Source organism: Cydia splendana, chromosome 19, assembly GCF_910591565.1.
Source record: "Cydia splendana chromosome 19, ilCydSple1.2, whole genome shotgun sequence".
Lineage (NCBI taxonomy): Eukaryota > Metazoa > Arthropoda > Insecta > Lepidoptera > Tortricidae > Cydia > Cydia splendana.
In genome coordinates, this window is record NC_085978.1 from 5,645,937 (window position 1) to 5,661,348 (window position 15,412).

At 35.6% G+C, this 15,412-nt stretch overlaps 2 protein-coding genes across 2 annotated transcripts in view; both read right to left on the reverse strand.

Moving 5' to 3' along the window:
- The window catches only part of LOC134800248 (uncharacterized oxidoreductase TM_0325-like), a 220,776-nt gene that overhangs the window by 62,897 nt on the left and 142,467 nt on the right, over window positions 1–15,412 (reverse strand). The gene's annotated exons all lie outside the window — the stretch shown is intronic.
- Window positions 1–15,412, reverse strand: part of LOC134800282 (optomotor-blind protein) — a 140,373-nt gene that overhangs the window by 32,507 nt on the left and 92,454 nt on the right. Inside the window, exon 5 of the mRNA XM_063772792.1 lies at window positions 10,970–11,065. Coding sequence (XP_063628862.1) covers window positions 10,970–11,065 — 96 coding nt within the window. The remainder of the gene's footprint in view (window positions 1–10,969; window positions 11,066–15,412) is intronic.

Sequence of the window (15,412 nt, forward strand, 5' to 3'; positions counted from 1 at the left end):
AAAGTTAAAAAAAAATAGTAGCTCTCATTTTTGTTACTTTAATGTAAAACTATCTCAGTGGTTTACGATGAGTTAAAGAAACCACATATTACGCCATTACTTCCTTATTGAAAACCGGGAAACAATAAAACGAATATCCACAAACCAAAAGTACAAACAAATAAAAACTCTAACACTAGTTACTTAAAACCCAAAATCGCTCGCACCACCATCCCTAGCAATTCATAGGCAACTCTATTGTAGAGTGATGGTTTTGAACTATAAAACCTTTTATACTAGGCGCTCTACCTCAAGTATAAAATCATCCATTATTTCTAAAACAATATATTCGGAGCTCTCTCCGCGAAGCGATTCTTTGAAGCGAGGGGTCTTCCTAAATCGGTCGTATTTGGTTCAGATGGGCGCCGTAATTGCAAGAGGCGCCACTGTCTTTGAAGTTGTTCCACATTTTAATGCATGCTTCATTACAAATGGTTTTAGTAAAATACAAGTGGATAGAAGTATAGGTATTGTCGATATGAAAGACATATTATTCATGTTTGTATGGGAAGCGCACCGTGTGAAGACTTGGACTTCAAACAAGATAGACCGACGATCACTACATCTGGTGGATTTTCTGCGATCTTGACTAGATCGATGATCTATCCAGCCGGCGTATTATGGATGGCTTTATCCATCTTTATCCACGTGATAAAACAACTGTCACTTTTTAACACCGTGGGATAGAAAGTGACGGACACCGTTTTATCACGCTGTCACGTAGACAAGAACGACCATCATATGCGTACAGTAGGGCTAAGATGGTCGGTTTTTTATCATCCGTCATCATGGCTATCACGTTCTAACAAGTATGTAAGTGCGAAAGTGACGCATGACATGACAAGTGATAAAAATGCGACCATGATAGGTACCGCCGCCGGCCGGTAGTAGTACCTACCTATGTCACTCAATCGGTTCGCGACTCGCGACTGTTCGGAGCAGTAATTGTGTGAGGAAGAGAACGTGTTATGCGTTAGAGACGGACATGATTCGTGACGTCATAAGAATTTTGAACTTAGTACTCATTTTATTTTATTTTATCTTATTTCTTAGGAAAACTTACAGCTAGAGTAACAAATTGGGTAATAACATAGAAACAGTAAGCCAATTACAAGTTTCCACAAATAGAAATATACCTAGTATTTAATCAACATCTATGTACCTATCTTTTATATATGTATATCGTAGTCTACTACCCACAACACAAGCCTTACAGTGAGGCTAGGTAGATTTGTGTAAGATTCTCCCATAATATTAATTTAATTATTTATTTAGGTAACTTTGGTCACGGACTAAACAGGCATGTAGGTAATATTACCCCTACCTTTAAATGCGTGAATTCATAACTACCTACCCTGTATTTTAAATAGCCATAAAATATCTATTTGCTATTGTAGTATTTGTATTTATCCATTCCCCAGGTATAAAGTATTAAATAAGCAACTATCATCGATGTGTTCGAGTCGTAAAAGTCGTTACCGTACAAAGGGAGGTCGTAACTGACAATTTATACGAGCGCTAAGTATGGGCAGTAAAACTTTACAATTAGCGCCACCTGTTATCGGATAGGAGAACTACAGTTTTGTTGATGCGTTTAACATTTAATAATGGTGGTATTCATTGATATTATTATTGAATTATTAGCTAAGTACAGAGTAGAATGAGATTTTAATATAAAGTAAAACATCTATAATATAACGTGGAATGAGTTTTAGTTATCATAACGTCATTTTCAGATTTGTGTTTGTTAGAAAGGGACTAAATTTAGTAAAAGTTTGCTAATTTTTATGACTTTTTGTGACCCGGCTTCGCACGGGTTTCACAAAACCTTAACAAATTGTACACCTTTAACCTTCCTCAAGAATCACCCTATTGATAAGTGAAAACCGCATTAAAATCCGTTCAGTAGTTTTCGAGTTTATCGCGAACATACATAAACACAAACAGAGAAACGCGGCGGGGGACTTTGTTTTATAAAGTGTAGTGATAAGAAAAAAACACATTCTAATTGCAGACTTCTGTTTTGAAAACCACATACCTAAGCAACCTTTGAAAATAAGATCATCTCGAATTAAAAACGATAAGCCGCATTTGAACTTCTTATACCTCTTATACCTGATTTCACCCCTCTTAGACATTCCACTCCACTGTGGCTGTAACCAGTATACTGCCCTCCTAAGCTAAAAGGCAGTTTTTCGACATTTTGCCAAAATTGACTTTTTGTGATATTCGTAATGTAGAGATCGAGATGCATCGACCACTTTGGCCCGTTTTCCGATAAGTGGCTTAGTTTTCGAGAAAAATATCGTCAAAAGACCGTATTTGCACCAATTTTCTAAGCGTTCCTAGTCTAAAAAGCGACTATTTGACAAAGCCAGGCTAAAACAACGTATATGCAGCTATACGTTTTTTTACGCTCTGGTTTGCGTAAAATCTTATCCACCATGTCTAGCCTAAAATAACGTATAAGCCAAAAACTAGGCTAAAAATACGTAAAAGACGCTATACGCGCTTTAAGATTAGGATCTTTAGCAAAATTTTAGATCTGATACTAGTCTAAAAAATCGTATAGTATTTTTTTTTGTTTAAATGTCTCATACGTCATTTAAGCCTAGTATCACTTAACTTTTTTACGTCACCATAATAGTCTTTAGAAACGTATAAATGTTATACGTTCTTCTTATTTTGTATGGACGTCGTATTAAACGCAAACAAACTTTTATAATGGTTGAAAGTGCGTCTAACTAGTCTATAACGCAGTATATGCTCCAACCTTCGTCATGCTCCCCGCGCGCCGAAAGACACCCTTATGCTAAGTAAAAGCCGTCAGCCGCAAGCGCAGGCTTGTGGCTGCCGGTATGCGAGCGGAGGTGGCATTTTGCGCGCGAAATATTGACCGAACGTCAAAGTAAGAAAAATACTTTATTATTACATTACCATCATATGTTATCAATAATATGTAGTGTTTACAATCAGTACCTTCGAGTATTATCATTTTTATCATGGTATATACTTTAAAATTGCCTCGCAAATACTTACGCTCGACAGCAAAAACGTCTTTCTAGCGTAGTTTGTGATGATGAAATTGTTCATACGTACTTTTCTACAGCAAACGTTGTTTAAGTTTTATTTTTTCATTCGACGGTTTGACTGCTTTTATTTAAATAAAATCAAATTTATATTAGAGCTAATTGTATCGGGTTTAATTCCCTATAAGCCAAGTAGGTATTTGACATTACGATGAGTTTAAATGTTATTCAAAAATGTTTTAAAGGGAAATTTAATGAGAATTCTTATGGACAGAATAACATTTTCCGCCTAAGTATTTAGATAACCAGGACAAAGGACCATGGGCATCTTTGTATGGAACCTGGGTCCATCCAAAAACCAACTGAGAGTTATATATATATTAGGCCATTAAATACCTAAGTGGGTTTTATAAAAAAACAATATGTATCTTAAAATAAGTTGGTATGTTTGTGTATTAGGTAATAGTTGTATGTTAAAATAGTAAAAGCTATGAGTTTGTAATCTAATAGAAAAATAATTTTATTAAAATTTGAATCTGATTTTTAATTAGGTACAACCGCTAAAATGCGTTTTAGAATTAAATAAATGACAGAGTATGTGCAGGAATTAATACGAGTTTAATTTTATTGCTAATGTAGACTACACAACTCGCTAACGTCTTACCGTGCGATGAAACTCTCGATGATTCGATGCCTATTGATAACAAACTAAAATAACTATTAGAGATGCCACGAATTCGGTAAAACATTATGTATTATTGTGAGTTACGTGTATGCGAAAACTGCTCACCTACAAAGATAGATGGTTGCTAAGATTTAAGTCAGCAGCAAGCTGGGATCTCCATACAAACGTAGTTACGCTCTCATTTTAAAACGATTAGGTAGATTGTTCTAAAACTTTGTACTCACTAAAGGATAAGGTATATCTATGCCTGTAATTAATGTGCAGCTTCAGATACCATAATAAAAAAAATACAGCGAATATAAGTTTTTCATACAAAACTTATTTTTCCTCTATTTCATTAGTTTTGTTGGAATATAAACTAATTAGGTACTGGTATAGATATACCTTATGTTATTGTATGTGCAATTTATTACAATACAACACGTTGTTTTAAAATGAGTACGAATCTCCGTTTTTATGGGAAGTAATAATTCGGCTGAGCTTATTGCGGACTCTTTTAAGTTTCGTTGCTCATGCTCATTAGAAGTACATGTAATGTCATTAGTAGAGTCGAGTAAATCTAGCCTATGATACAAATAAAATCAGAAAGACTGTACACATTAAAAATTTGTACATATTATGGGTTATTCCCACCAGTTAGGTATCTACCACCAAGTTGTTACCAGTGGTAACTACTGGGAATTTATTTCCCACCTTTCTTCCCAGTAGCTACCATCAACTCAGTTTTGTGGTTATTACTGGAAAGTTTTTTTCCAGTAGTTACCACTGGTAAATGGTGGGATTTTTTCCCTAGTAGTTACCACCAACATTTTTTTACAGTACAATTTAAATGTCTTTTATTATATGAACAAAAAACACTATACTACTAAGCTTTTATTAAAAAAACGAGGTCCAGCGATTATTTTTGGATTATAATCTTAATTACCATACAAAATTAACATATAAATCGGGTGATTCCCACTAGTTACCATCAAGTTGTTATAGTTAAATAGTAATAAAAACAGTATAAGTAGAATACTATAAAAATAGAGGCTTTATTGAACCCTAACAAAATTGTAGTAACTACTGGGGAAAAAATCCAACCTTTTACCAGTGGTAACTACTGGGAAACAAATCCCATTAGTTACCACTGGTAACAACTTGATGGTAACTAGTGGGAATGACCCAATTTATGTGTTAATTTTGTATGGTAATTAAGATTATAATCCAAAAAGTAATCGCTGGATCTCGTTTTTTTAATAATAGCCTAGTAGTATGGCGTTTTTTGTTCGTATATAAATAAACATTTAAACTACGTGTCTATTTTTTATTCCCATTTCTTCCATAAATACTAATCTATAAAACCGTATATTCGGTGTTTTTGGTGGTATACATTTTTTTATACTAGCACGCTAGTCGAAAATCTGGACAAAATCTTAATTTTTCCTAGTATACTAACCAAAAAGGCCGAATAGCTGCTATAAGGTCTTTTAACTTAGGATTTCAAGTGGGAATTATTCATTGTTACTAAGCAAAAAGGCAGCATGTGACATATACGGCGTTTTTACCTAGTTTCTACTTCGTAACTAAGTTAGAACGCCGCATAACGCATGTTTACCGCCTTCTTGACTAGTACGACCTACACATTTTTAAGCTTAATACTAAACTAAAGTGTTTTTTATAAAATTAAAAAAAACTGAGCTGTTTAGAAACATACTATAAATACCTAAAATAAGTACATATATATACCTACCACATACAAAAAGAAAAAACGGAAAAAGTTTTTCCGTTTCGTAGAAATTCAAGAAAGATGTTTGGGTTGGTTTTTTGCGATTATCTCGAAACTAGCTTTTGTCGAAAAACTGCCTTTTAGACTAGAACGGCAGTATAATAAGATCCCTAGACTCATACAATTTAGCGTATGAGTATTTATAATCTAAATGGTCAGTCCACAATGCTTGTGTATGCTTTATGAATTGATTGAGACGGATTCGAATTGAAAAACTGTACTGGATTCGATATTATTCGTAGTACATCACATATCAATAAATAAGTACGAGAGAGATGCACTGCGAGCGTATCAAATCAATATCAATTCAAGTTGTGATTTTTTAAAATTGAAGTACGGCTCTTTGAGTGCAAATCCCGTGAGACATCGCCAATACGCGATACGCGGTTGTAAGGGGGGTTACGCGATAAGGGGGGAGGGGTTAAGGAGGGGAGGGGAGATAATTGATTGCCCCGTGATTGATGACTTTAAAGGTTTGTGAAATTTTAGCTTTAGTTTAAAATGCATTAGTTGAAGGCAATAGATATGTTTAATAGTGTCATGTGTGGAAAGGATATTGTTTTACTGCGATATAGTTCATTTTTAATGCTAAATAATGGAATATTTGTGACGTATTCATCCAAAAGGTACCACATTGTCGGTTGTCGATAAGGTTGATTCCAAATTGAAGGTTTTTCCACTTCTAAATATTTTCCATTCTCGATGATTTTTTAGTATGTTACTGACACAATGAAAAACTATGTTTATAGGTTTTCCTTTTTTCAAAATTTGCAATAAGGACAACATTTTTTTTCTTTCAAAAAAAGCGAAACCTATAAACCTAGAATATATTATGCTGAAGCGATCGACATCAAAATCAAAGTGATATGTTAAGATTTAGTTAGTGGAAAACGTTTTCTCCCGAAATGGAAATTGTATGAAAAAAGTTACTTTTGCCTGTAAGTAGCTATAGACTTCCCTCTTAAGCTGTTAGAAAACGGTATCTAGATATTTTTGGCGCATAGTCTGATAGGCAACTTTTAATGCTGACTGTAGGCCGCACTTACATAGGTTTCCGCTCAGGGGGCTGATTTTTGAATTTCGACCGCTCGATTTCGTGTATTTCGTTCAATAATATCTCCACTACTAGGCGTTTAAATTCTACTAACAGAATTGAAAACGAGTGGTCAATACCACTCGATTCCCAATTTCTATCGCTCAGCATATTTCAAAAATTAGCAATTCGCCGTTTTTGACCGATTTTCGAGTGACGAAATCGAGCGATCGAAATTTAAAAATCGGCCCCCAGACCTATTGTTAAGAGCATTTTCATAATGGAATCTATGGGAGCGTTGGCCCCTGAATATTACGTAACGCCATCTAGTGAGCCTATATGAGAGGTCTAAAATACTTTGTTTAACGAATGAGATTGACGCACGGTTGACGCCTTAAAAAAATAGTCTGAAGGTTACTTTAGTCCTTAATATTTTAATTGTCGTCGATTGATTGTTGATGAGTCGTTGTTGATTAGTATTAGAACATAAAATATTTCTATTTGGAAAATTATTCGAGAGTGTTAGAAACTTTTGGAGAGTTGTTTCATTCGTTACAATGGATGCTGACTGTACAACATGAGGAGTAACGAGAGTTTGTATACAGATTGACTGTACTTTTCACTCACTAGTCTCTGATCCACCTTTAGGCCACTCATCACATGATAAATCGAATAACTATTGACGTATGAATGAAATATCTATTACAAAAGCGATAAATCATGCGCTTACGTCGAAAAAAGTACCGGAAATCTAACGCATCCGTAATTATAAATATGACTGCAAATGATACAGTCGGAAACCGAATTATCACATGCAAAAAACTATGAATAATGACCACACATGTCACTCCTAACTAGGATAACTTAAACAAACATACCTGTTTTATAATATTATTATAAAACGCCAGCTGTCTAACGACAATATAACTATTTATTGCCCTAATTAAATACAAACGCTTGTTAGTTTTGTGAAACAAACCCCTAATCATATTGTAATTAACTTCGTTTTTACGCTAATTCTCGACTCTACGTTTTTTCTACGCTCTCAACTTCAATCGAAAATGAGCCATCACGCAGCTACATAAAGTTTAAACTAGCTTGTTCCGATCGTCAAACTTTTTTTTTCTTTGCAAGTCATTATCAAAGCATTATGTAACGTATCTCAAGCGAGTAAGGTGCTAATTTGTTAGTAGGCGCGATGGTCAAATATTTGAGTTTGTGAGGTGTTCTTCCTCCATATAATTAGGCTGCAGACACCTTGGTGAGATGACCACTGGCGCCTTGGGCCGTGTAGGGTGACCGCGGTTTGGGATTTAAATCAGGACTTTTAATGAGTACTGTCATTTTAATTTTATATTTCCTCTGTCCTTATGTTTATTGTTTTGATTACGATCTAGTTATTATAAATTATAAACAAATTACAGTAAGTGTACATTCAAATAGAAAGTAAGAATAATATATAAATATCTACTCTATAAAAATAAATGGTAGGTAGTATACGTTTATTGCAATGATTTATACATGACAAAAAACGAACTTATATATAAAATAAATGCTTTAGTAGAGATAGATCGATAATGTCATATTCAAGCGATTTATGAGTTTAATGACTTATAAAAGTGGTGCAATTATGTAATAGCAAATATCGTAAAACAAAGTTAAAAGTGACATGTCAAGGCTTCCTAATAAATATATGTTAAGTAATGCTAACTCGATAAATACTGCAGATAATGCGACATAATACTATTACATTATTAAATTACACATAAAAGGAAAAGAGCCATATTTGATCCGAGAAAACATTATTTTTTCCCTCAATACTGGTAAAGCTAACTTTAGCAGCTAGTTAACCTTAATAAGTAAAAAAATAAGTTTTCTTGTAGTATAAATTATGAAATTTACTTATCTATTTATGTCCAGTTTACAAGTAATCAAATGCAAGTAAATATAAACTAAGTAGCCACGATTTTGTTGAACTATTTATAATATTTGTCAATTAGTCGATATATTATTTCTGATATGGAAACAAAGTCTTAATAGAATTGTAATAAAACTAAGAAAGAAGGTAAACAATCTTGACATGTCTTTTTATGAAAAAATATTAATAAACGCTTTAAAAAAATGTTTATATTACTTATGAAAGCAAAAGAATGTAAAATATCGTATATGATTTATAATTCTAACATATTTGGTGTGACTTATTTTTCAATGGTGATTTACTTTCTTTCTAATGCTAAAAAAAACGAACTATAAAACAGGGTACACAAAAAAACGAGTCTGTGCGGAAAGAGAAGAATCGTTGAATGTATTGGTTCCCATATAATCCACTACTCCTTTCTTTCCGCAAGACTATTATAGAATTGATGACATAAATCTGATATGAAGGTCAGTAGGTAGGTGTAGGTATACTTATTGACGCATCAATTGATGTTTCATCTCGCAACAGATCATAGGCGATACCACACGAGGGAGTGACGGCTGTGCTGTACATTACACATGATTAAACCATGAACATGTCATGTTACTTGACACTACTGACTTGTCGAACGTCAAACGGCGGTTACAGAAAAGGAAGTTTCAATCAATCAATATTTATTGCGTGTGTTTATATAAGTTTTTAACACCACAGTAGGTATATGTAACTGTTTTATAATAAACATTATGTCATTATTTTACTTCAAAACATTTACTGTTTATTCATTAAATTATTATGTGAACGTACCTAAGTTCACAGTATAGGTAACTACAAGGTTATCATTATCACAGACAAGCACGGAAGCTATATAACAATATTTTATTTGATTTAAAAATGTGGGTGTTTGTAATAAAGTAGGGTACTTAAATTTATTTCTAAAATACTTGTACCTACAATGTACAATTAAGAAAATAGCAAGCATTTTAATTCCAGCAATTAATTTTAACACAGTTAGGCCGGAGCCCCACTGCTGCGCACGCTACATCCACGGCCCATGTTTTAATACAAACCGTGGGCAAGCCCACGAAATTTTGTATAGGAACGTGGGTCGTGTACTTACATAGCGTGCACAGCAGTGGGGCTCCAGCCTTATTGTGTTTTTATTTTTTATTTAAAAAAATTAAAGAGATAAAACTGTTTTTAAATCTTATTTCATCATGGTCACCATAGTTAAATTTCCAATAAACGCTAGTATGGTATCTCTATCAATATTTTTTACTGATTCGGTAACAAGCCAGTGTAGCCCGAGGCCCAAGCAGGTGGGTAACAAGTTCATAAAGTATTTCTACCGAATTTTATAACGACTGAAATTATGATATATCTACCTAGTTATGCCCCCTCGATCGCCCACGACGATTTTAGTAAACACAGGTTTATTTCAAGCTTTACGTTAGTTTTGTTGAAAAATTTTCAATAACACGTCTAAATAAAATCCCAATTCTACTATATGCCACATGACAAAACTTATTCTAAATACTACTCTACTTTATTTAACGACCTTTAATCATTAAAAAAACTACACAATTGCTTAAGTTTACACATCAAAATTGAATTAAACCCGTAACATTGACGTATTCGAAGATAATCATCCCAAAAACGGAAAATAACACGGCCGACTAACCTTTCGTTTACGAACGAGCATAAACAAGAAAAAAAGGCAAAAAAAGTAGACGAACGGTCATAAATAATAGAATCATTAACATCTGCCGCTATGATTTGGATCATCAATTTTTTTGACGAAAGTTGTAGTTTGTACAGGCTCTTGGGGGCGGGAGACGTGTTTTGACGGTTATTCTTGCGCTATTCTTTTTTAATTTCCGTTACGAAATTAACTTTGGATGGCTAGTTTATTGGCTAATGCGAACTTTAAAGTTCAGATCTAGATCTTAATGTAGGAGCTAATTAAAAGTCGGGTAGACCTAGAATTGTGCCAGTAAAATATAAATGCTAGATTATGGATAAATTGACGTATGTGTAAATAATCAATTAATTACGCTTCAGCGTATTAGGATTCGTTCTTAAGTTGCGGTATAGGTAAGAATTGTACACATAATTATAGGTAAGAATTGTATAGGTATTTAAGATTTCGCACTGTGTGTTTAGTATATAATAGTAGACTGATGTATTATCAATTAATTTTATCCTGAAAACTGCAGTAGAAAGCCAAGTAAATGGCCGCTTATAATTCCGTACACGGCAGGAAAAAGTTGATAACTGACGGGAAAAAATTGAAGAAATTTGTACCTTATGTAATTCTATTTTAAGTTCAAATTTCTTCAATTCTATATCTCGACTTATCAACCTAATACTTAAGAATTAAGACTTATTACAAACAAACAAAAAAAACCATTCATATTTATAACTGACACCAGACTAAGTCACCCAAAACCGCAGGCCTCATGGCCTAAAAATAAGTAAATAAAACAAAATGTCTACTAACCAAATGATCTGAGTGGGGGTCTCTGGGCGCACTAGGGGCCGGGTTGGGCCACAGCAGTTTGGACAACATCCGTTGACTTTGGTTATAGATGAGCTCCTACGAAGGAGAAACAAGTACTTTAGTAACTGGAAATGGGCACCATAAGCCTGTATTAGGGGGATACATAATTTTTGTTATTTTAATAGCATTTCCTTTTCAGGTGGGTGATATATTGAATTGACGGCCTCCTAGCCTAGTCGGTAGTGACCCTGCCTACGAAGCAGGAGGAATCCTGGTGAGGACAATTATTTATTTGTTATCACAAATATTTGTTTCTTTGTTATGGATGTTTGTAGATAAGTATTTAAGTATTTGACGACCGGTCTGGCCTAGTGGATAGTGACCCTGTCTGCTAAACCGATGGTCCTGGGTTCGAATCCCAGTAAGGGCATTTATTTGTGTGATGAACACTAATATTTGTTCCTGAGTCATGGTTGTTTTCTATGTATATAAGTATGTATTTATCTATACAAGTTGTATATCGTCGCCTAGTGCCCATAGTACAAGCTTTGCTTAGTTTGGGGCTAGGTTTGATCTGTGTAAGATGTCCCCTAATATTTATTTATTATATTTTATTTATTTATATAAATATATAATTATACATATCCGTCTAGTACTTACACATAACACAAGCCTTGCTGAGGGACTAGGTCGATGTGTGTAAAATTGTCCCATGGTTTTTATTTTGTTTATAGTCATATATGGAATTGTGCCTTTTGATAAATATTGCAGGTATATTATGTAAGTAAGACTAAGTATCTATTTAAGTAACTGTATTATTAAATAGTACCTACTTTGCTTTGCTTTGTTTGAGATTAGGTCGATCTCTACAGTGTGTTTTTTTTAAGTGGGACAGTATGGGGAAATCCTAAAGTATAAGAGATACAGGGAAACTGTCTTAGGAAACATTAGGTACTTTTTTGTGAAAAAAAAAATTGGTATAGTCAAAATTTTGGTCAAGTGTGAGTTGTCCCTAAAAATGATTAATTTTGATGAAATTTTTTTTTGACGCACATCTACTCAGTTTCATGAGGGGATCATTTTATTGTATGGGAAGAAAAAAATCGGGACAGCAGAAGTTAGGTAAATTTAATAAAATAATTTTACATTAAAGTAAATGTTCAAAGTGGCCTCCCTCTTGTCGAATGCAGGCACGAGCGCGTTTCAGAACACCTCTGGTAGCTTTAGACAAGGCGTTGTGATGTATGTTGTTCAAATGATAATGCACTGCGTCTTTTAACTCTTGTACCGAGTTGTAAGTATCTGCATAAATTCGACCTTTAAGGTACCCCCAAATGAAAAAATCCAACGGTGTTAAATCGGGTGAACGTGGTGGCCATTTAATAGGGCCATTTGTGCCCATCCAGCGATCAAGAAAATGTTCATTTAAAAACTGTTTCGTAGCGATACTATTGTGGGCAGGGGCGCCGTCTTGTTGGTAGATGATATTATTCAAATTATTTAATGGAATTGCCATATCTACTAAATCCACAGCCATGTTTAATATTTCCTGATATTTTTGACTATTCAATGTTCCATGGTAAATTTTAATGGCAAAGATTTTATTATCTAATATTGCACACCAACAATTAAAGGAAAAGCGGACCTGGTTATGGGTTGCCGTAGTTCGGAAGGGGTTTGTACGTGCCCAAAAATGATTATTTTTTCTATTGTACATGCCATTGTTTGAAAAATTGCATTCATCTGTCCAAATAATCCGGCTTGGAAAAGACGGGTTTCTAATCGAGCATGCTACAAACCACTGGCAAAATGCTAATCTCCGGTCAGTGTCTCCTGGAAGCAATGCTTGTACAAGATGACCTTCTATGTAACACTTGTACTTGTAAGCCTTCAATACCTTTCGTACTGTAGATTTATGCACACCGATAGTGTTAGCAGCTTCCCTCAATGAGGCTTTTGGGTAGGCTTCAAAATATCCTAAGATTGCGATAGTTGTAAATTCATTTATTACTGTGGCTCGTCTCTTCCGTTTTAATTTAAAACAGCCTCCCTTTCTTAAATTTTTCACCAGTTTGTCAAAAATTTTGCGGTCCGGTTGATCGCGGTCCGGATAACGTTCCCGATACCACTGTAACGCATTCACAGAGCTACGATAATTTACAAAATACGCTTCAATTAAATCTACTTTATGCGAGTTTGGTAATTCCATGACGAAAACTTAACATAATGTTAACTTTAAACAATGAAATATCAAGTAAAATACTGTTTGTTTCAAGAAGTTCCAAATTTAAAATTAGTTTTTTTTTTAAATTAGATTTGTAAGGTAAGGCTCGCGTAAGAATATCTTAAAGTATTTTAATCCTTTTTAAACCAAATAAAGTGTTCCAAATTCAAATGTAAAACTGGAATAGGCAATATTTTTTAAATAAAAACCTTGCAGTGGGCAGTGGTTTTCAATTTACACGGGTTGTAAAAATGAAAACGATTTTCTTAAATTTGACTAACTTCTGCTGTCCCGATTTTTTTCTTCCCATACAATAAAATGATCCCCTCATGAAACTGAGTAGATGTGCGTCAAAAAAAAATTTCATCAAAATTAATCATTTTTAGGGACAACTCACACTTGACCAAAATTTTGACTATACCATTTTTTTTTTCACAAAAAAGTACCTAATGTTTCCTAAGACAGTTTCCCTGTATCTCTTATACTTTGGGATTTCCCCATACTGTCCCACTTAAAAAAAACACACTGTATATGATCATCCCAACATATTAATACTGAATTTAAGAAATATACTTCCTGTATTTTAATTTCTAATTAATATGTGTTATTTTGACATTGGAAATGTCTTTTCGTTCGCTCCAGTATACGGTCCGATTTCACGAAAAAGTGCGATCCCCTTATATCTCGGAAAGTTGTGAAGATATGATATTAAAAAATAGGCTCAAAAGACGCATAATCACGAGAGCTGTAAGGTGCAAAAATAATTATTCGAAAAAGTCAAAAACAAAAAAGTTATGGTCGAAATAGTGAAAATAAAATTAATTTTTTTCCGAATTTTTTTTTTGGTGCTCGATAATTTGGAAACGAAGAATGATATCAAAAATTTGAAAAAAACGGCTCTGGACAATTTAGTCAGCTACAATTTGAGCCTAAAACAAAGACGATCGGGTTAAGGGTTTGCCCTGTAGCCTAACCTTAAAATAGTCAAAAAGTCAGAACGACATTTTTCACAGGACATTTATGACTTCATGTTTCGCAGAGTTCGTTATCGATGTTTGTTGTGAATTATCGGGATTATGACGGCAGAATAACACTTGCACTGCGTGGGCTTTCAAAATCGCTGCAGATTTTTCTTGGTCTAACTCTATCTATCCTGTTTGAGACGGGCGTAGATAACGCACTATTCGACAATCTATGCATTATTGTGGTGGTGGAAATAGAAATAGAGATAGAGGCAGAGGCAGAGGCAGAGGCAGAGGCAGAGGCAGAGGCAGAGGCAGAGGCAGAGGCAGAGGCAGAGGCAGAGGCAGAGGCAGAGGCAGAGGCAGAGGCAGAGGCAGAGGCAGAGGCAGAGGCAGAGGCAGAGGCAGAGGGAGAGGGAGAGGGAGAGGGAGAGGGAGAGGGAGAGGGAGAGGGAGAGGGAGGGGGAGGGGGAGGGGGAGGGGGAGGGGGAGGGGGAGGGGGAGAGGGAGAGGGAGAGGGAGAGGGAGAGGGAGAGGGAGAGGGAGAGGGAGAGGGAGAGGGAGAGGGAGAGGGAGAGGGAGAGGGAGAGGGAGAGGGAGAGGGAGAGGGAGAGGGAGAGGGAGAGGGAGAGGGAGAGGGAGAGGGAGAGGGAGAGGGAGAGGGAGAGGGAGAGGGAGAGGGAGAGGGAGAGGGAGAGGGAGAGGGAGAGGGAGAGGGAGAGGGAGAGGGAGAGGGAGAGGGAGAGGGAGAGGGAGAGGGAGAGGGAGAGGGAGAGGGAGAAACACGGACACTTAGGAGAGTAGTACCCAAGATAGAGCTGATGCTGAACCCTGGTTGTACCTAGTGGAACTCAGGTTTGGTGCAACATAGGCACACGCTGTTTTGGTCATCCGACTCGTCTTGATGAGCACTTAGGAGAGTAGTACCCAAGATAGAGCTGATGCTGAACCCTGGTTGTACCTAGCGGAACTCAGGTTTGGTGCAACATAGGCACACGCTGTTTTGGACACCCGATTCGTCATGATGAGCACATGGTAGAGCATTACCCAAGATAGCTGATGCTGAACCCTGGTAGTACCTATTGGAACTCAGGTTTGGTGCAACATAGACAAACGCTGTTATAGTCATCTCTCGTCGCGTCAAACTGCTGTCAAGAAAATTTCATATCTTGCAGCAAATGGGCCGCTGCCGATCACCACTTCCATGGTCTAATAAAACATGGTCTTCCATTCCCAGAGTGACACGGGCCTACGTCA